The sequence below is a fragment of the Perognathus longimembris genome, chromosome 6 (genome assembly GCF_023159225.1).
Source record: "Perognathus longimembris pacificus isolate PPM17 chromosome 6, ASM2315922v1, whole genome shotgun sequence".
NCBI lineage: Eukaryota > Metazoa > Chordata > Mammalia > Rodentia > Heteromyidae > Perognathus > Perognathus longimembris.
In genome coordinates, this window is record NC_063166.1 from 66,415,984 (window position 1) to 66,434,043 (window position 18,060).

At 52.7% G+C, this 18,060-nt stretch overlaps 1 protein-coding gene across 1 annotated transcript; it reads right to left on the reverse strand.

The window, feature by feature from the left end:
* Positions 1-8,327: 8,327 nt before the first annotated feature.
* Sox12 (SRY-box transcription factor 12) lies at positions 8,328-11,466 on the reverse strand. Its single transcript, XM_048348954.1, is given in 2 exon segments — positions 8,328-10,482; positions 10,484-11,466. Coding segments are annotated over 2 exon segments (936 nt in total). The 5' UTR covers positions 11,104-11,466; the 3' UTR covers positions 8,328-10,166.
* Positions 11,467-18,060: the final 6,594 nt, after the last annotated feature.

An 18,060-nucleotide genomic window follows, 5' to 3' on the forward strand; every position in this document is an offset into this window, starting at 1 on the left:
GGCCTGGCATCTGATAACCTGCTGTAGAGAAAAACAAGAGGTGTTGTCTTTTGAGAGGAAGGTTGTGGTTCAGTAGGAGTGTCAGAAGCAAAGGTGAAGGAGATATAGAAGTCCAGGCTGAAATGTACCACCTTGCTGTCCTCGCTCTTCAGGAGGCTGAGGCAAGAGGATCCTCAGTAGCTAGGATTAAACCCAGCTTTTGGCACCCAGCTTTTACAACATTTTTGTTTTTGCCAGTCCTGGGGTTAGAACTCAGAGCCTGAGCACTATCCCTGGCTTCTTTTTGCTCAAGGCTAGCACTCTGTCACTCAAGCCACAGCACCACTTCTGGCTTTTTCTGTATATACGTGGTACTGAGGAATCGAACCCACGGCTTCATGTATACAAGGCAAGCACTCTACTAGGCCATATTCCCAGCCCTTTTACAACAATTTCTTAAAAGGGATAACTGGAGGGGCTGGGAATATGGCCTAGTGGTAAAGTGCTCATCTGGTGATGACATGAAGCCCTGGGTTCGATTCTTCAGCACCACATATACAGAAAAAGCCGGAAGTGGCACTGTGGCTCAAGTGGCAGAGTGCTAGCCTTGAGCAAAAAGAAGTCAGGGACAGTGCTCAGGCCCTGAGTTCTAGCCCCAGGACTGGCAAAAAAACAAAACCAAACAAAAAGGGGTAACAGGACCAGGTGCTGGTCCTGTTCCTATAAGCCTAACTACTCAGGAGGCTGAGATCTGAAGATCGAGGTTCTAGGCCAGCCCAGGCAGGAAAGCCCATGACACATCTCCAACTAACTGCCAGGTTAACATTCTACTACTTTGAACAGTACTACTTCTGGTCTTCCAGTAGTTAATTGGAGATAAGAGTCTCAGAGGGAATTTTTTGCCTGGGCTGGCTTTGAACTTCAGAACTCAAATTCCTATGTAGCTAGGATTATAGGTGTGAGCCATTAGTGCCCAGCAACAATAAAGTTATTAAAAAACAAAAAAACAAGGAGCTGAGCATAGAAAAATCTGTGAATAAAAAGAAAAAAAAGAAAAATCTGTGAATTTGTGAAAATGCTCTAGGGCAAAGATTAAGGGTATAGCCTTCACTTCGATTTAAAATTTTTCCCTCTCTTGGGATTAAAACACCCCAGAGGTCAAAATCAATCAAAAGTAAGAGGTTGGATTGTAAAAAGCTTTCAGTGAAGAATTGCTCACACAACTTCTCAGATAAATGAAATACTGCAGCTTCAGAACCCATTAGAGGTACGACTTTGCACCAGTTGCTCTGGAGAGCCGCCATTAGAATAAGAGAGCACCGAAGACAGCTAGGGAACAAAGCTGACTCACAATGCATTGAAGAGTAAAACCAGGTAAACCTCAGCTCTCACCTGTAATCCTAGCTACTCATGAGGCTGAGATCTGAGTATTGCAGTTTGAAGCCAGCCCAGGCAGGAGAGTCCATGAGCCTCCTATCTCCAATTAACTAGCAAAAAGCCAAAGTAGGGGTGTGGATCAAGTGGTAAAGCACCAGCCTTGAGGGAAAAGCCTAGAATGAAGGGCCCTGAGTTCAAGCCCCAGCACTGGCACACACAGGGTCATACCTGTAATCCTAGCTATGCAGGAGGCTTAGAGGGCTGGCTGAAAGCCAGTCCTTGCAGAGAGCACCACAAGACTCTATCTCCAAAATAATAAGCAAACAGAGGCACTGGTGGTGTGGCTTATGTGGTAGAGCACCAACAAAGCGAACTCCCTGAGTTCAAATCTCAATACCAGAAAAAAAGAAAATAGCTAAATTGTTAAAGCTGGGTATGGTAAGCATGTATTTGTAATCTCAACACTTGGGAGTACTTAGGAAGAGCCCAAGCTTATATAATGAGCCCCTATTTCAAACAATAACAGAGTTATAGGTGTAAGGTCCACCCCCGGGGAGGACTCCATGCAGATGCCTCCCACCTGTCTAAGTCTGTGCCCAGTACCTGAGGTACCTGAGTTACCTAGGTAACTGGCACACCTGGAGGCAGTTACCTCCTTCTCTGTGGCCAATCCACCTGGCCATATCTCTCACCCTTTCCTATATAATCGGGATCAACACAGTCCTCGCTCTCTTTCCTTTTCTCTTACTCTCTCTTGCTCTTTTCTTTTTCCCTTCTTCCTTTCTCTCTCCCCGCACCTCCTTCTTGTGTGGGCTGGCAGTTTGCTTTCCCCCCCAATAAGCTCCTTTCTGCCTGAACCATGTGGCGGATTTCCTTTCTGGTGAACCTTACAATGGGTAGTGTGGTTTATTGGTTTTGTTTTATTTTTGTGGGGGGAGGGCAGGGGAGCTTGCGGCTTTTGCACTTTGCTAAGCACCTGCTCCACCAAGCCCAGCATGGTTTTAGTACATAGAATGATGAGTCAAATGAAGTAGAAACCTAAAAATAAATAAATAAATAAATCACATGCCCAAACATTTCACAAGCGTGGGCTGGTGATTGTCTCAGGCTGATTGGTCCTAATCACTAGCATCTATTAGGATAATGACTGCCTAAGAACAAGAAGAAAGGAAGGAAATGTTGGATAAGTAAAGAAACTGGAGCTCTTGTGAACTGATGAGAGTGCAGAATGGTACAGATGCTATGGAAAATAGTATTGTGATTGATTCCTTGAAATATTAAAAACAAACAAACAAAAAACCCCACTTGTGCTGCAGGCTGGGCATGGTGGTTCACACCTGTAACCCAGGCATTCTGGAGGCTGAGGCAGGAAGATCAAGTTTTCAGCCAAGGTGTGGTGGCTTATTCCTGTAATCAACCCTCGCTACTCAGGAGGCTGAGATCTGAAGGTCATGGTTCAAAGCTAGCCTGGGCAGGAACGTCTTTGAGCCTTTTAGCTCTAATGAACCACCAGAAAACCAGAAGTGGTGCTGTGGCTCAAAGTGGTAGAGTGCTAACCTTGAGCTGAAGAGCTCAGGGACAGCACCCAGGCCTAGAAAAAGCCAGAAGTGGTACTGTAGTTCAAGTGGTAGAATGCTAGCCTTGAGCAAAAGGAGCTTAGGGACAGTGCCTAGGCCCAGAGTTCAAGGCCCAGGACCAGAAGAATAAATAAAAAGAAGAAAAAAAACAACATGTTGGAGATGGATGGTGCTGGTCCACTCGATAGTATGACTATATTTAATGCCACTGCATTGTATGCCTAAAAGGATTAAACTTACAAAGTTCATGATATGCATTTTACCACATTTTTAAATCAAAATGTTCTTTTTCCTTGGTGGTGGGTGGGGGCAGTCCTGGGGCTTCAACTCAGGGCTTGAGAGCTATCCCTTAGCTTTTTCACTCAAGACTGCGCTCTACTACCACTTGAGCTACAGCTCCAATTCCACCTTTTTGCTGGTTAACTGGAGCTAAGAGTTTCACAGACTTTCTTGCCCCAAGCTGGATTCAAACTGCTCCTCAGATCTCAGCCTCCTGAGTAGCTTAGGATTGCAGGCATGAGCTTCTGACACAAGGCTGAATTCAGCAATTGAACCCAACACATACAAAAGCCTTAAAGAGTTGGTGGCAGAAAACCAGAACCTGAGATGAGAGGCACAGAGGCAGCTTTTCCAAGTTACACAGAAAACCCTGCCCAGCCCCCACCCCAGATTTCTTCCATTTTGGGTTTGTGTCCAGGATTCCATAGAGACCCTTGGCTTCAGGCTTTCTGGAACAGAAAAAGAACTTGACATTTAGTTAAAAGGAAACCCCCAAATCAACTGAGAGTGAGAAACTGGGTTGCTAAGAAACCCCAAAGGGATGAGAGAGCCACTTGGCATCCATCACCAGGCAACGTAGAACGAGATGGGCAGGTCTGCTTGCAAACACCTCTGCTTCCTCTCAGGAGCTGCCTCGGGTGCCAAGCTGGGCATGCTCATGAAGACTTCTAGCCCAACCACCTAAGTGGAAGGTTGGGAGAAACTGAGGGCTTAAAGGGGGCTGTGTGAAGAGCCCAAGGCCCCTCTGATTTCTCAACAAGAGCAGAGACAGTATGGGAGCACATTATTTCTGGGAATGGGCAAGTGTGCCTGAGGAGGAGTTAGGGAGTAGCTCATACATAAGTCTATAAAAGAGCTAAGGAGGCTGGCACCTGTGGGTCACACCTACCTGTAATCCTAGCAGCCCAGGAGGCTGTGATCTGAGGATCCAAATTCGAAGCCAGCCTGGGCAGAGAAGACCATGAGACCTTTTTTTTTTTTTTTTGGCCAGTCCTGGGGCTTGAACTCAGGGCCTGAGCACTGTCCCTGGCTTCCTTTTGCTCAGGCTAACACTCTACCACGTGAGCCACAGCGCCACTTCTGGCTTTTTCTGTATATGTGGTGCTGAGGAATCAAACCCAGGGCTTCGTGTATGTGAGGCAAGCACTAGGCCATATTCCCAGCCCCTCCATGAGACTCTTATCTTTAATTAACCATCAAAGGGACTGGGAATATGGCCTAATGGTAGAGTACTTGCCTCGCATACACGAACCCCTGGGTTCGATTCCTTAGCACCACATATACAGAAAAAGCCAGAAGTGGTACTGTGGCTTAAGTGGTAGAGTGCTAGCCTGAGCAAAAGGAAGCCAGGGACAGTGCTCAGGCCCTGAGTTCAAGCCCCACGACTGGCAATAAAAACCAAAACAACAACAACAATTCAGGCGAGGCACAGCAAGGACAGCTCATCTCCGCTCCGTGATGGCTGAGCCTCAGCTGGGAAGATACTCCAAAAGCTGGGAGGGAGGGAAAGGACAGGGCTAGAGTCATCTGGAGGTTTCTGGGCTCAAAGGTGGCCTGTCAGGTTTGGGTTGTCAACTGGAGTACCCACAGGTATCTCCCATGTGGCCAGGGCTGCTCATGTCATGGCAGTTAGGCTTGTTGGCCTCTTGGTGTGGGGGCTGGGAGTGACTCAGCCTTACAAACCCTGCGCTTCACAACTCTGTGTGTGTGTGTGTGTGTGTGTGTGTGTGTGTGTGTGTGTGTGTTCCAATCCTGGGGCTTGAACTCAGGGTTTGAGCTCTGTCCCAGAGGTGATTTTTTTTTTCTTTTTGTTCCAGGCCAGTGCTCGACCATTTAGCCACAACTCCACTTCTGGCTTTTTGGTGGTAAATTGGAGATAAGCTGAATCCTCAGGTCTCAGTCTCCTAAGTAGCTAGGATTACAAGTGTGAGCCACTGGCGCCCAGCTGCTGCATCCTTTCTGTTACCGAGACACAGTGAGGTGAAGGGGAAGGCCAGCCCATACCAAGGGGGAGAATGTCATTGAACTTGGAGTCATGTTTGAAAGCCATCACTAAAGCGGGGCACTAATCCTAGCCACTCAGGAAGTGAAAACCTGAGCCTAGTTCAAAGCACTGAGAAGACAAATCCTGGAGACTCATCTCCAATGAACCTGATTAAAAGCTGGATGAAAAGGTGTGGCTCATGTGGCAAAGTGCCTGCCCTGAATGAAAAAGCCAAGTGAAAGCCCTGGGCCCTTGAATGTTATCTATTCACCAGATACATTTGGGGATGGTTCCTTCTGAGCCAATAACCGGAGCAATAGCATGGCAAGTTAGCCCTAGCACTGGCACACGTACATATAAAAAGTGGCACAAAAATAGTGGGACCAGGGACAAAGGCATTTCTGTCCTATAACCAGAGGAACTCAACTCTGCCTATTAACTAGAGGTGCTTGGAAAAGACACTGTGGATCATCAAGGATTGCAAGTCAGCCCAAGAGGACCTGCAGAGGTCAAGATGTGTCTTCGAACTCCTGACCTCTCTGGACACCTGACTCATGGACTGTGACCAATCAATGGTGGTTGTTCTAGGCAATTGTTTGTTAATCTGCTGCACAATAGTCAATGTCAGTATATGGATGTTGTACCCGTACTAGTGTTTGAACTCAAGGCCTTCCACTTGCTCACTTGGTGCTCTACCATTTGGGCCACACCTCTGACCCAGCTTTTTTTCAGGCTTGATTAGATGGAGTCTTGCAGACTTTTCTCCTTGGGCTGGCTTCACAGCTCATTCCTCTGGATTTCAACCTCCAAAGTAGCAAGAATCACAGGTGTGAGCTACCAGCACCAGGCTGTATGAGTGCTTCCCAAGCCTTGGAACCCAGAGCTCCAACTGTCCCTGTGAGGGACATGAGCCAACCTTGACTCCATGACTTTCTGGGTGGAGAGGAGTGGGCCAACACCGCCATTCTCCACTTGAACAGATGTGCATTCTACAAATCGGCCACCAGGTGTCCCCAGAGTCCCTTACCCACCATTCAGGCCTGAAATGGAAGGAACCAGAACAAGACAGCCCGGTTTTACTGGTGCCCCAGGCTTTCCCAGGCGAGCCCCCCCTCCCCCGCAAGCCCGCAGAGGGGCTGGTCTAAGGTACCCCAGCTCAGGCACCCTCTCTGGCTAGGAGTTTGGCTTTCCCTCACCAGCCATGCAGAAGGCCAGCCACCTTGATCACAGCTGCCTTGACTGGGGGAGGTGCTGAGGTGGATGGGTAGAGCTCTGTGTGTGGTCGTCCACGGTGAAGGCTGCCTAGTTGGACAGACTTGGACGATACCAAAGTTGGTGCTGAGAGCATTGAAGGTTAGAGACTCGACTTCTTTTGAGACAGGAAGAGAGATCTGAGGTATCTGGCTGCCATAGCCAGGTTAGTGACCCAACTCCCTTTGTCTACCCTTGAGCTCTCTGCTGCGGTTCTCCCAAAGCAGACAAAGAGATGAGTCTGGAGTGCAAGATGTTTATTAACAGGGATATCTGTGAGAAAAAAATGGGGCAAGATAGGACACACTGGAAGAAATCGTCACCGTAGGGATGAGGTGTGACAGCCAAGGGACAGCAGAGGCAGCCTGAGAAGCTGACCCGAGGCTGGAAGCCCTTCCTTGCAGGGACTTGTGTGTGCTAGTGTTCTCTGCCTCTATGCCTCCTTGAGGGGGCCAGCTTCCTTTTCCCTCTCCTACTGGCTGGCCTCAAATTTGTGACGTCCTTGCCCCATCCTCTTGGAGTGCAAGGATTATAGACATGAACCACCATGTCTTTTTGTTGTTGTTGGTTGTGGGACTTGAACTCCATGCCTGGGCACTGTCCCTGAGCTCTTTTGCTCATGGCTGGCACTCTACCAGTTTGAGCCAGTGTCTCTTCCAGTTTTCTGATGGTTAATTAGAGGTACATCTCATGGACTTCTCTGCCCAGGCTGGCTTTGAATCATGACCCTCAGATCTTAGCCTCCCGAGTAGCTAAGATTACAGGTGTAAGCCACCGGAGCCTGGCTTTCTATACCTTTTTGATGCTACTCCCCAAACTCTTCTGATTCTTCTCCCCAACCTGTTTCTAACTAGGAGGATGAGAGGAGCCCTCATAATTCTCACATTAATAAGCCTTGGTTTCCACAGAAAAAAAACAGGTTTCATCTGAGCTTAGGAATTCACTGGACCTGGCAGATGGAAGAATTAGGGGTAGGGATGTTTGGGGGCAGAGGAGGGAAAGCATGTTACTCAGAACCCGACAGGCAGGAACTGTGTTTTCTGTGGCACTTTTGGTTATTCACTTTAAGTCAGTGCTGCTGGCCTGAGTTTGCCAGGCCTTGGGCTAACACACCTGCAGACTAGCACAGGGAGAAGGAAGCACTCCACAGACCATGTTGGCATGTCAGTGACCTTGGTCCCCCCTGTGACCTCCAGCTTCCTTCTCTGGACCATGGAGCAAACACAATGTATGGGGTACATCTTGTCCAATGCTTCTCTGCTTAACTCATTTCATCTTGTGAAGCTGGTCCCATCATGGCCCTCCTGTTAACACATACAGAGACTTGGGACAAGTTGCCCAAGGTCACATGGGCTCAGAGGAGCTGGGCTCCGAGCAGTGTGACCAACCTTGCTTCTGAATTATTATCTAGGTAAGGCCCAACTTGATCCCCTGGCTCAGACCTGCCTACACCTGTTCTCATTTGGCCCAACTTTCATTTTGAAATGATGGTGACGCAGAAACAATCACATTTCCAGCTTCTTTTGAAAAAAAAAAAAAAACAATAAAAAAGAAAACATGTGGCTATCTGGCTACTACCGTGTGCTGCTTTGGCACTGGGTCTCCACTGGGAGGTGGGCAGCTGCCACCACTGGGTCATGACCAGGGTCTACCCAAGACACACACTGGTTTGTTACCTGCGTCGTGGACACCACAGGGACCAGCTTGCTATCCTCTGGGAAGGCAGGGAGTCCTGAGACAAAGGGAGAGAGGCCCAGAGGGCCTAGATGCTCTGCTCAGAGACAGCCAACTCTCTCTGCAAGGGCCCAAGTCCTATGGAATCTAGGCCACAGTGTGGGGAGGGGTGAAGAAAGCATAGACATGCAGAACCACAGGGCGAGGTCGGGGCAAATACACTTTATTCAGTCCTGGCATCAGACTGGCGGAAGTCCTGCTGTGGGTGCCAGCGCCCCAGAGGGAGAGATTCCCCCCCAACTCAGCTACAAGACTAGTTCTTCAAGACCACAGACAGTGACATCTCTGCACTCACATGACATTTTTTTCATTGTCTTTTTGTTGTTTTCTTAAAAAAGAAAAAAAAGAAGGAAAAGAAGAAAGAAAACGAAAAGAAGAGCGCAAGATAGGCCCAGAGCCGGAGCACCAAGCTTAAAGGAGGCAGCTGGTGGCTTTGTCAGCGAAGGGAACGCGTGGGGCAGAGCCCTGCGGAGATCCTGGGCAGGGGTCCCCGAGGACTCTGGGACCGTTTGTTCCTGAGATTTGTGTGTGTGAATGAGAATGTGTGAGCACCCAGAGGGTGAACACACGCCGGTGAGATACAGGTAGTGAGGGCAGGGGGGTGGAGGGAGAGGCCGGAGGGGGGCCGGGGCTTTGGGGTGAGAGGGTTAACAGCGTGGGGGCAGGGTTCCCAAGGACACCCTGAACTGGACACGATTTTCTAACAGCAGCGCCGTCCTTATTTCACACGGGAAAAGGCTGGGATGCAATCGGCCTACGTCCACTCTCCTCAACCCATCCTTATCCGGTCCCCCAGGTCGGGGACGATGGTTTCTCTCAAACCACTCTTTCCTGCCGCTCCAAGCTCCTAGCACCAGCGTGCCTCAGTTTCTCCCACTGAATACTGCAGCTGTGATTGTGGATGGATTTGGGTGATTGGAAGGGACAGTTGTTAGGGAGGAGCCCGGGCTGAGAAGGTGCCCTGAGGTGATAGGGCGTTTCCCAGAGTGGGGGAGGGAGCAGCTGGGACCTGTCTCCAGATGGGTGGGTGCATCAGCTCAAGTTTTCCGGTCCCTTCCTTTCTCAGACTGCAAAAACCTGACTCCAAATCTCTCGGGGGCAAGTAAGGGACGTCTCTGGGGACCAAGTCTGGCTGCAACGGCGGTTGAAGCCTAGGGTGTGGTGGGCGTGGGCAACCCCATGGGGGGGGGGGAAGGGGCCGTGCCATTAGGTGAGTTTCCAGCTCAAATTAACCCCACCCGGACAGCTCTCTCCCTTCCCAGTGCTCCTCCCATTAAGGCAGTGACGCCCCGTCGGGTTGGGTGGGAGCCACGGGCTCTGGGATCAAAGGATTTCTTAGGATCGCTCCACACTCGTCGACCGCCCTCCTTCACCCAGCAAACGGCAGGAAGCCTGCAACTGGCCCGGGATCAGCCCCCTCCTCCCAAGCAGCACTGGGCATGCGCACACGCAGGAGGGCGGGCCCAAGCGGAGGGGGAGGGCCGTCGCGCTGGGGTGGGGGGGTGGAAGGAGCGCGCCCCACCCCCGGTGGGGGAGGGGCGCGGGAGGGCCGCCCCTCAGGATCGCCCCCCAACCCCGAAGGCAGGCTAGGCGAGGGCGGAGGGGGATCCGGAGCGAGGGAGGGGGCGTGTCCTCCGGCCACGAGGAAGGGCGTGAGCAAGGCGGGGGGGGGAGGGGTGCAGGTCTGTAAAGGGGGGCTAGTCGGCATCGGAGGGGGGGCTGGCTGCTGGTGGCTGTGCGGGTGAGGACTGGATGGGGAGGGACCTGGATGTCAGGGAAAGGGTGGGGGTTGGGCTGCCTTGGGGTGTGTCTGTGGGGGAAGGGCGCTTCTGGATCTGGGGGGGGGATGGGCACATCCAGGAGGAGTGGGGGGAGAGGCTGCGCGGGAGATGGGGTGCCAGCCTCGGCCTCCGAGGGGCCCCAATACCTGATTCCTGTATGTAAACAGCTGGTTTGGGGGCGTGCGCGCCCCGCTGACGGTGGGCTCAGTAGGTGAAAACCAGGTCGGCGATGCTAGACGGGCGCCAGTCCCCCGCGATCATCTCGGTCACCTCGGGGGTGCAGTAGTCCGGGAACTCGAAGTGTGACGTGCCCGTGGCGGGCAGCAGGTCCGGGTCGCGGTCCAGGGAGCTGCAGTCCAGGGCGGTGGAGACCGGGGGCAGCCTGGACAGAAAGCCCAGCGGCTCCTCTCCGGACGCCACAGTCTCCTCTTCGCCTTCCTCCGCGGCGGCCGCCTCCTCCTCCTCTTCCTCCGGCTCCTCCTCCTCCGACGGGGTCGGGGAGGCTGCTGGCGCGGCCCCCCCCCTCGCCCGGCGGACCCGGGGCGCGCTCGGCCGGTCCCCGGGCGGCTCGCCCCGCCGGGACCATCCTCCACAGCTCGCGTCCGGGCGTCTCCACCAGGCGCACTTCCAGCAGCTCCTCGTCGTCGTCCTCGTCGTCGTCCTCCGGCGCCGCCGCGCCGCTCCCCAGGGGCCCTCCCGCAGCCCGGCGGCCCCCGCGGCCCGGCAGCTGCGGCCCGGGCTTGAGCCGGCTGCCGCCTCCGGGGGGGCGGGGCCGCGCCTTGGCGGGCGCCCCCTTGCTCTTCTTGCGCGGCCGGTACTTGTAGTCCGGGTAGTCCGCCATGTGCTTGAGGCGCAGCCGCTCCGCCTCCCGCACGAACGGGATCTTCTCCGAGTCCTGCAGCAGCTGCCAGCGGCGGCCCAGGCGCTTGGAGATCTCGGCGTTGTGCATGTCGGGCCACTGGTCCATGATCTTCCGCCGTTCGTGCTGCGACCACACCATGAACGCGTTCATCGGTCTCTTGATGTGGCCGCTTGGGGTCTTGCACCAGCCGGGTTCGCGCGCCCCCTCCTCCGCCGGCCCGGGCCCCGGGGGCGGCGGCCCGCCGTCCCGCTTGGCCCGCGCGCCCCGCTGCTGCACCATCGCGCCTGGGCCCGGGCCGCTAGACGCCGCCGGGGGCCGTCCGCATCCTCCGCGGCTGGGGATGGGGGAGGAGGCTGCTGCGACGAAGGGGCGGCCCCGCCCCGCGGCTCGGCCCGGCCCCTGTGAGCTGGGGAGCAAGGAGCTGGGCGCTCCGGCCCAACGGACGGCGGGGGGTGGGGGGAGGTCAGTGGCGCGGTCTCAAGCGGGTTCGGCGCGCCCCCGCCGCCCCGGGCAAGTTGCACCCTGCCGCACGCCGCACATTGTTTTGCGGGGGTGGAGAAATAGCGCCGCCCGGGCCCCCCGCGAGCTCTTCTCGCAGCCTCCGGCTCCGCCGCGGCCCGCGCGCGCCTGTCCCCGCCCGCCGCCGCCTTCCAGTGTCTTTCTCCCCGCGCGGCCCCGCCGGCGCGCGCGCCACCTTCCCCCCCACCCCCCTTTCGCCGTCTGCGGGCCGCTGCGGCGCGCGCGGGGCCGCCCCGTGTAAACACCGAGGTGCCCGCCTGGGCTGCGGCCCCGCCACGCCCCGCGCTCAGCGGCGCGTCACCCGTTGCTGGGCAGAGAACCCGGTATTTGCATCTCCCAATCGCTGGACGGTGGGGCGGGGCGGTCTCGCGCCCGGGATTTTGGGGGGGCGGGAGGCAGAAGGATGAGGTCGGTTTCTTTTCTTAGGTTGGGGGCTAGCGGAGGGGTGTGGGGGGGAGCTGATGAACTTCCATCTGCTTCTCAAAAGCTTTTCCTGGCTCCGCGTTGCCTTTGCAATTTTAGCGCATTCGGTGACACCTGCCAGCAGGTAGGGCGCCCGATCCTTTCTCTCTGGGGGCGTCGTCCCAGAAGAGAGAATTTCCCCCCCTTGGGGAAGGAGGGGAAGAGATCAAGACTTAGAAAAGGAAGGAAGCTCACTTTGTCACAGATGTAGCCCCACACTGAAACTCAGCAAACAGCCACAGATGAGCTCAAATGCTCTGACATCCAATGAACGACATTTTTATCTAGTTTGAGGCGCTGCAAGAACCCCGAGATAGAAGGGAAAGTGATGCCTGCCTCTACAAAGATGAAGCCCCGAGGTCATGCACCCTGTGACTCGAGTCCTGGGCTCTCGGTGCCGGCGCCCTCCCCAGCTGGAGCGCACCGAGGATGCGGGGCGCAGCGGAGCTGGGACGCGCGACTCCAGCGGCTCAGATCCGGCCCACGGACGGGCCGCCCGCGCGCTCGGCGGTGTGCGCGTCGCCCCTCCCCTGCCGGGGGAAGCGCGCACCGGCGCACGGGCGCTCGGGCGCGGGGAGGAGCCGCCTAGGGGCGTGGCCAGGCCGCCGGCACGGGGCGCGTGGCGGGGAGGGGCCGCGCGCTCCGGGCTCACCACGTGTAAGCGAGTTCTGGCACCACCCGGCGTGTGCCGCCCCCGAGGGAGGTCACCTTCACGCTGTCGTGGGTCTGGGGCGCTGGGAGGGGGCGCCGAGGCCTCGCCCTTGTAAGCCAGAGTTGGGAGGGGCCCGGACCAGGGTCTAGAAAGTGGCACCGCCCGGGGGCGTGGTGGGCCGGCGGCGGGCGGGGAACGCGCCTCCCGGGAACTGCTGGGGGCGACGCCGGGCGAGTGCGGACCCAGACCCAGGCCCAGGGGTTCCGGGGTTCGGTGGGGAGCGTGGGCGGAGTTCGGCTCGGCGTGGGGGGGCGGGGTGGTTGCCGGTGCATCCTTGGTGGGAGGTGGCGACTCTTAAAGGCACAGCGCGCGCGGAAGGCGATGCCTCTGCTCCCGCCCGCGTGTTCCCTCCACCTCATTGGAGAGCTAGAAATCCTTACATTAGAGTCCCCACAACAGCCCGGGTTGCTCATTCATTGTTCGATGGAATCAGACGGGTGAATGTTCACGTCCCAGCGCCTCCTTTTGCTTTACTCTGAAAATGGAAATAAAGTACCTGCACCTTCCTCTGGTTGTGTTTAGGGATTAAGTGCAGTCATGAACGTAAACACATTCCTGATGCTTCCTAAATGATCTGGGATTAGAGTTCCCAATACATAATTTAGCACAGGTCTTCAACATAGATGGCGACTTGATGAGGAGAGAGAAAGGGGATGGATTTCAGAAAAGGTATCAAAGTAGTAATTGTGGCAAAAATAAAAACTTCCTTGATAATTTTAGGACCTTTACACCTTGCACATTTAATGCTCTTTTTTTGTGATATGAATGAACTTTGCAGAGCCTTCAATTCCATGCTAAGGCTTTCACAATCTTTTTTTTTTTTTTTTTTTTTTTGCCAGTCCTGGGCCTTGGACTCAGGGCCTGAGCACTGTCCCTGGCTTCTTTTTGCACTCTGCCACTTGAGCCGCAGCACCACTTCTGGGCATTTCCTGTATATGTGGTGCTGGGGAATCGAACCGAGGGCTTCATGTATACGAGGCAAGTGCTCTTGCCGCTAGGCCATATCCCCGGCCCCAGGCTCTCACAATCTTGTCTTTGACCCTGACCATGTAGCTGTCCTCAATTTTAGTTTGATTGGAACAAGATTTTCCCTGTTCTCAGCAGGGAAAATGATACATCTGTTCTAACATTCCTCCCTTCCTCCCTCTGTGTTCCCTTGCCTACCCCCTCCTTGTTATATTCCCTCCCATTCCACTGCGTGCACACTGTGGTGCACACTGGAGGACCTTGAAAGACCCTCATCTGCCTTTCCCCATGCAACTGTCAGGACATAGTAAGGAGACAGATGGGAAGGTAGGGTGAGTTCACTGAGGGATGTCATTGCTCCCTCTGCGCCCCCCCCACCCCATTTTATTCAAGAGACATTTATGCTGAATGGGGGCAACTGGTAGCCAATGGTGGTGGTTCATGTTTATAATCCTCAGAAGGCTGAGAATGGAGAATCAAAGTTTGAAGCCAGCTGTGATGAAAAGCCCAACGTCTGAGAGGTTCTTGTTTCCAATTAACAACAACAAGCCCGAAGTAGAAGTGTGGTTCAAGTGGGAGAGCCAGCCTTAAGCTAAAAAGCTGAGCTAGCCTAGCTCACCACCAGTTAACTGGAGATAATAAGAGCCTCACCTGACTAACTAGCTTCAAACTGTAATCCTCAAACCTCAACCTCTTGAGTAACTAGGATTACAGGCATGAGCCACAAGTACTGGGCTGGTGTGTGTGTGTGTATCTCACAGTGTTGCCTGTCTGGTCTCGAACTCCCAGGCTTAAGTGACCTCTTTGTTCCACTTCTGAGTGCTGAGACTATAGAGTCACTTATGGCCTAGTTGGAGATGGGAAATTTGGAGGGGGAAAGATGGGCCAGAAGTTATGTTTCAAAAATATGCCCATAAATTGCTTGATATTCCTAACTCCTCTCCTCCCACTCAAGTGCAAGCTGTAGTTAGTCACTTGCTTCTAACTAATAAAATGTAGCACGAAAGATGATATGTGACAACCAAGGTTCAAACACTGTCTAGCTCTGCCTGGTGGTGACACATGCCTGAGAGAAACCATTTAAAGGAGGAAGGATTTATTTTGGCTCTCAGTTGGCAGTGGGCCGGCTCTGTTGCTGCATGTCTGAGGCCAGGCTGAGTGTCATGGCAGGGAAGAAAGCAGTTGTGCAGGCAGGAAAGCAGTTCACCTCCTGGTGGCTGAGAAGCCAAGACAAGAGATGGGAGGAATAGGCCTGTGCACCCAGTGCAAGGTCAAGACCCTAAGAGCACCCCCCCCCCCCCGCGAGTCACTCACCAGCCCTACCCCACGTAGCACCACCAGCTAGAGATCAAGGCTGTGGAGGACATTTCATATTCAAACCCTAACAGACACAAAGGCTTCATAGTTTGCTCCTTCGTGTATCTGTCCTGGGAGAAGCCATGTTGTAAGAACACTCCCATGTGGACAGGGACTGAGGTCTCCTGCCACCAGCCTCACTTGTCTGCCATCATGGAAGGAGATTCTCCAGCCCAAGTCAAACCTTCACATGAATACAACCCTGGGCATCATGTTGACAGTAGTAGCCCTGTGAGAGGCTGAGACCACAGGGGTACGTTGCTGTGCGCTGCTTGAAAGTAGAAAATTTTAGCTGGGCACCAGTGGTTCATGCCTGTAATCTTAGCTAATCAGGAGGCTGAGATCTGAGGATTGTGATTTAAAGCCAGCCCAGGCAGAAAAGTCCATGAGACTCTTATCTCCAATTAACCACTAGAAAACTGGAAGTGGAGCTAGGGTTCAAAGTGGTAGAGTGTTAGCTTTGAGCAAAAAAAGCTCAAGGACAGTGAGTGCCCAGGCCCTGAGTTTCAACCCCTCATGACAGCAGAGAGAGGCGGGGTGGGAGGGAGAGAATTTGGAGAGGGAAAGATTGGCCAGAAGTGTTGCCCAGAACCTTAACCAGAACCACCCAATTAATCTCTTCCTAGGTTCTTGATCCACAGAAACCTGAGCTCTGTTAGGCCCTGTAAGCTTAAAGTAATATAGAGTAATAGATACAGTCATTCGTTATCCATGGAGGTACATTTGAAGGTGTATATCCCAGTGTCGTGCCTGAAACTAGCCCTGCGTTTACCAGTTCCCCCTTGCTATATGCACACGCTGATTTAATACCTTGTCCATCTTAAATAAGCACTGTTACTTTGCAGTTGGAGATGCCACAGCAAAACTAGCATTGGATTTTTTTTCTCTACAATTTCATGTATAGAGAACTCATTCTTATTCTAGATCAAAGCAAGCTCAGGTATAATCTTTTTTTTTCCCCCTTTTTTTGGTCGTGGGGCTTGAACTCAGGGCCTGGGCACCATCCTTGAGCTCTTTTTGCTCAAGGCTAGCACTCTACCACTTGAGCCACAGTGCCACTTCTGGCTTTTTCTGTATTTATGGTTCCAAGGAATTGAACCCAGGGTTTCATGCATGCTAGGCAAGCACTCTACCACTAGGCCAAACTCCTAGCCTATAATCTTACTTTATTTTATTTTTTGTTGTTAGCTGTGGGGCTTGAACTCGGGTCCTGGGCGCTGCGCTGTCCTTGAGCTCTTTTGTTCTAGGACAGTGTCTATCACTTTGAGCCACAGCTTCATTTCTGGTTTTCTGGTGGTTAGCTGCAGATAAGGACTTTTCTGCCCTGACTGGCTTTGAACTGCCATTCTCAGACCTCAGCCTTCTGAGTAGCTAGGCTCACAGGCATGAGCCACCAGTGATGAGCATAATTTTCTTATTAAGTTGAAAACGTTCAGCTTTTCTTTTAAAGGAAGCCCTTGATGGCTTTTCTTTGGCAGTTACCAGCAACCTAACTTTTGTGCTTTGGGGCTATTTTTTAAGTAAAATAAAGAGTTCCTTAAGCATGAGCACTGTAGGGCCAGGGCAGTGGATGTGATCAGGAAGATTGCTGACAAGGGACAGACAGGTAAGCGGTGGACACGATGTGGATGCAGGGGACGGAGGGTGACACGTCCCAGGCAGAGCAGGACAGCTGGGGAGTTCATGACACTACTCACAGCGGCACACAATTTCAAGCTTATGAATTGTTTGTTTCTGGAATTTTCCATTTAATAATCTGTGGTCAGACTGTGGTTGACCTTGGGCAGCTGTCACTGCAGAAAATGAAACTGGAAGCCAGGCATCAGGCTCATGCCTGTAATCCTAGTTACTCAGGAGAATGAGATCTAAGGATGAGGGTTCAAACCCACCCCAAGCCAAGAAAGTCTGAGATACTCATCTCCAGTTATCCGTTAAAAAGCCAGAAGTGGGGAGAGGAGCCGTGGTTTCAGTGGTAGAGTGCTAACCATGAGCAAAAGAGAGTGACCGGTGCCCAGACCTTGAGTTCAAGCCCCAGGAAAACAATCTGTGTGTACTTGATATCAAGATCCTTGTCAGTCAAATGTGTCTTGGTGTATAAACAATTGAAGTGCTGATTTACCCTTTACAAAGACAGTATTGAAAGTCAAACCAGGCCAACAGCTTGATTGTTGGGGAGGATACTTTTTATCACTGAACTGGTATAGAATTGTCACATAGTGGTAATAATAAGCATGGGGAGTGACTTTGGTCTGTTTTATGAGTGTCTAAGTTCTCTGCTGACACCATACCTCTCTGTGGCCCACACACCCTACTTGGTACAGTACTGCCAGCACTCTGCAGCTTCTGTAATACCTTTCAGTTGTGTGGCTCAGAAGGAGGATTTTAACCTGGTTTCTGTCCTCACCACTGAATCGCGAGCACTTGGCACAGTAGCTCTTAATCGATTCAGTGAAGGAAGAAGCCTGTTCAGGTATGGGCCAGAATGTTCTAGTTACACCCCATTTGTGTCTAAGCTCCATAACCCATCTGTGAGCAGTGTGCTACTCAGCAATGTTCAGAATGAAAACACAGGCAGTTTGTTGTGTGGTTCATGCTTCTGAGGATGGAATCCCTGGCAATATACGTGCTAGGCAAGTGCTTTACCACTGAGCCATATCCCAGCCATTATACGTGGCTGAGGAGCACTTCAAATGTGTTCAGCATTTGCTAGGCACTGGTGGCTCACACCTGTAATCCTAGCTACTCAGGAGGCTGAGATCTGAGGATTGTGGTTCAAAGTCAACCTGGGCAGGAAAGTCGATGAGACTCTTACCTCCAATAGACTACTCAGAAAAAGCTAGAAGTGGTGTTGTGGCTCAAGTGGTAGAGCACTAGCATTGAGGAAATGAAGCTCAAGGACAGGCCCTCAGTTCAAGCTCCAGAAAAGGCGCACGCGCATGCGCGCACACACACACGATAGAAGTGCTCAGTATTGGAGTTCATAGATTTAGTATTAAAAGTATAAAGTATCAAGTCATTTTTTCGGCTGCACTTTGGATATTTATAGATAGATGGATAGATAACATCATTTTTTTCCCCTTTTTTCTTTTTCAGGTGCTAGAGATCAAACCCAGGCCTTTGCTCATGCTAGGCCAGTGCTCTATCACTGAACTACATCCCCAGCCCCAACTTTTTGGTGGCAGTATTATTACTGAGTATGTAGCACAGGATGGCCTTGAACT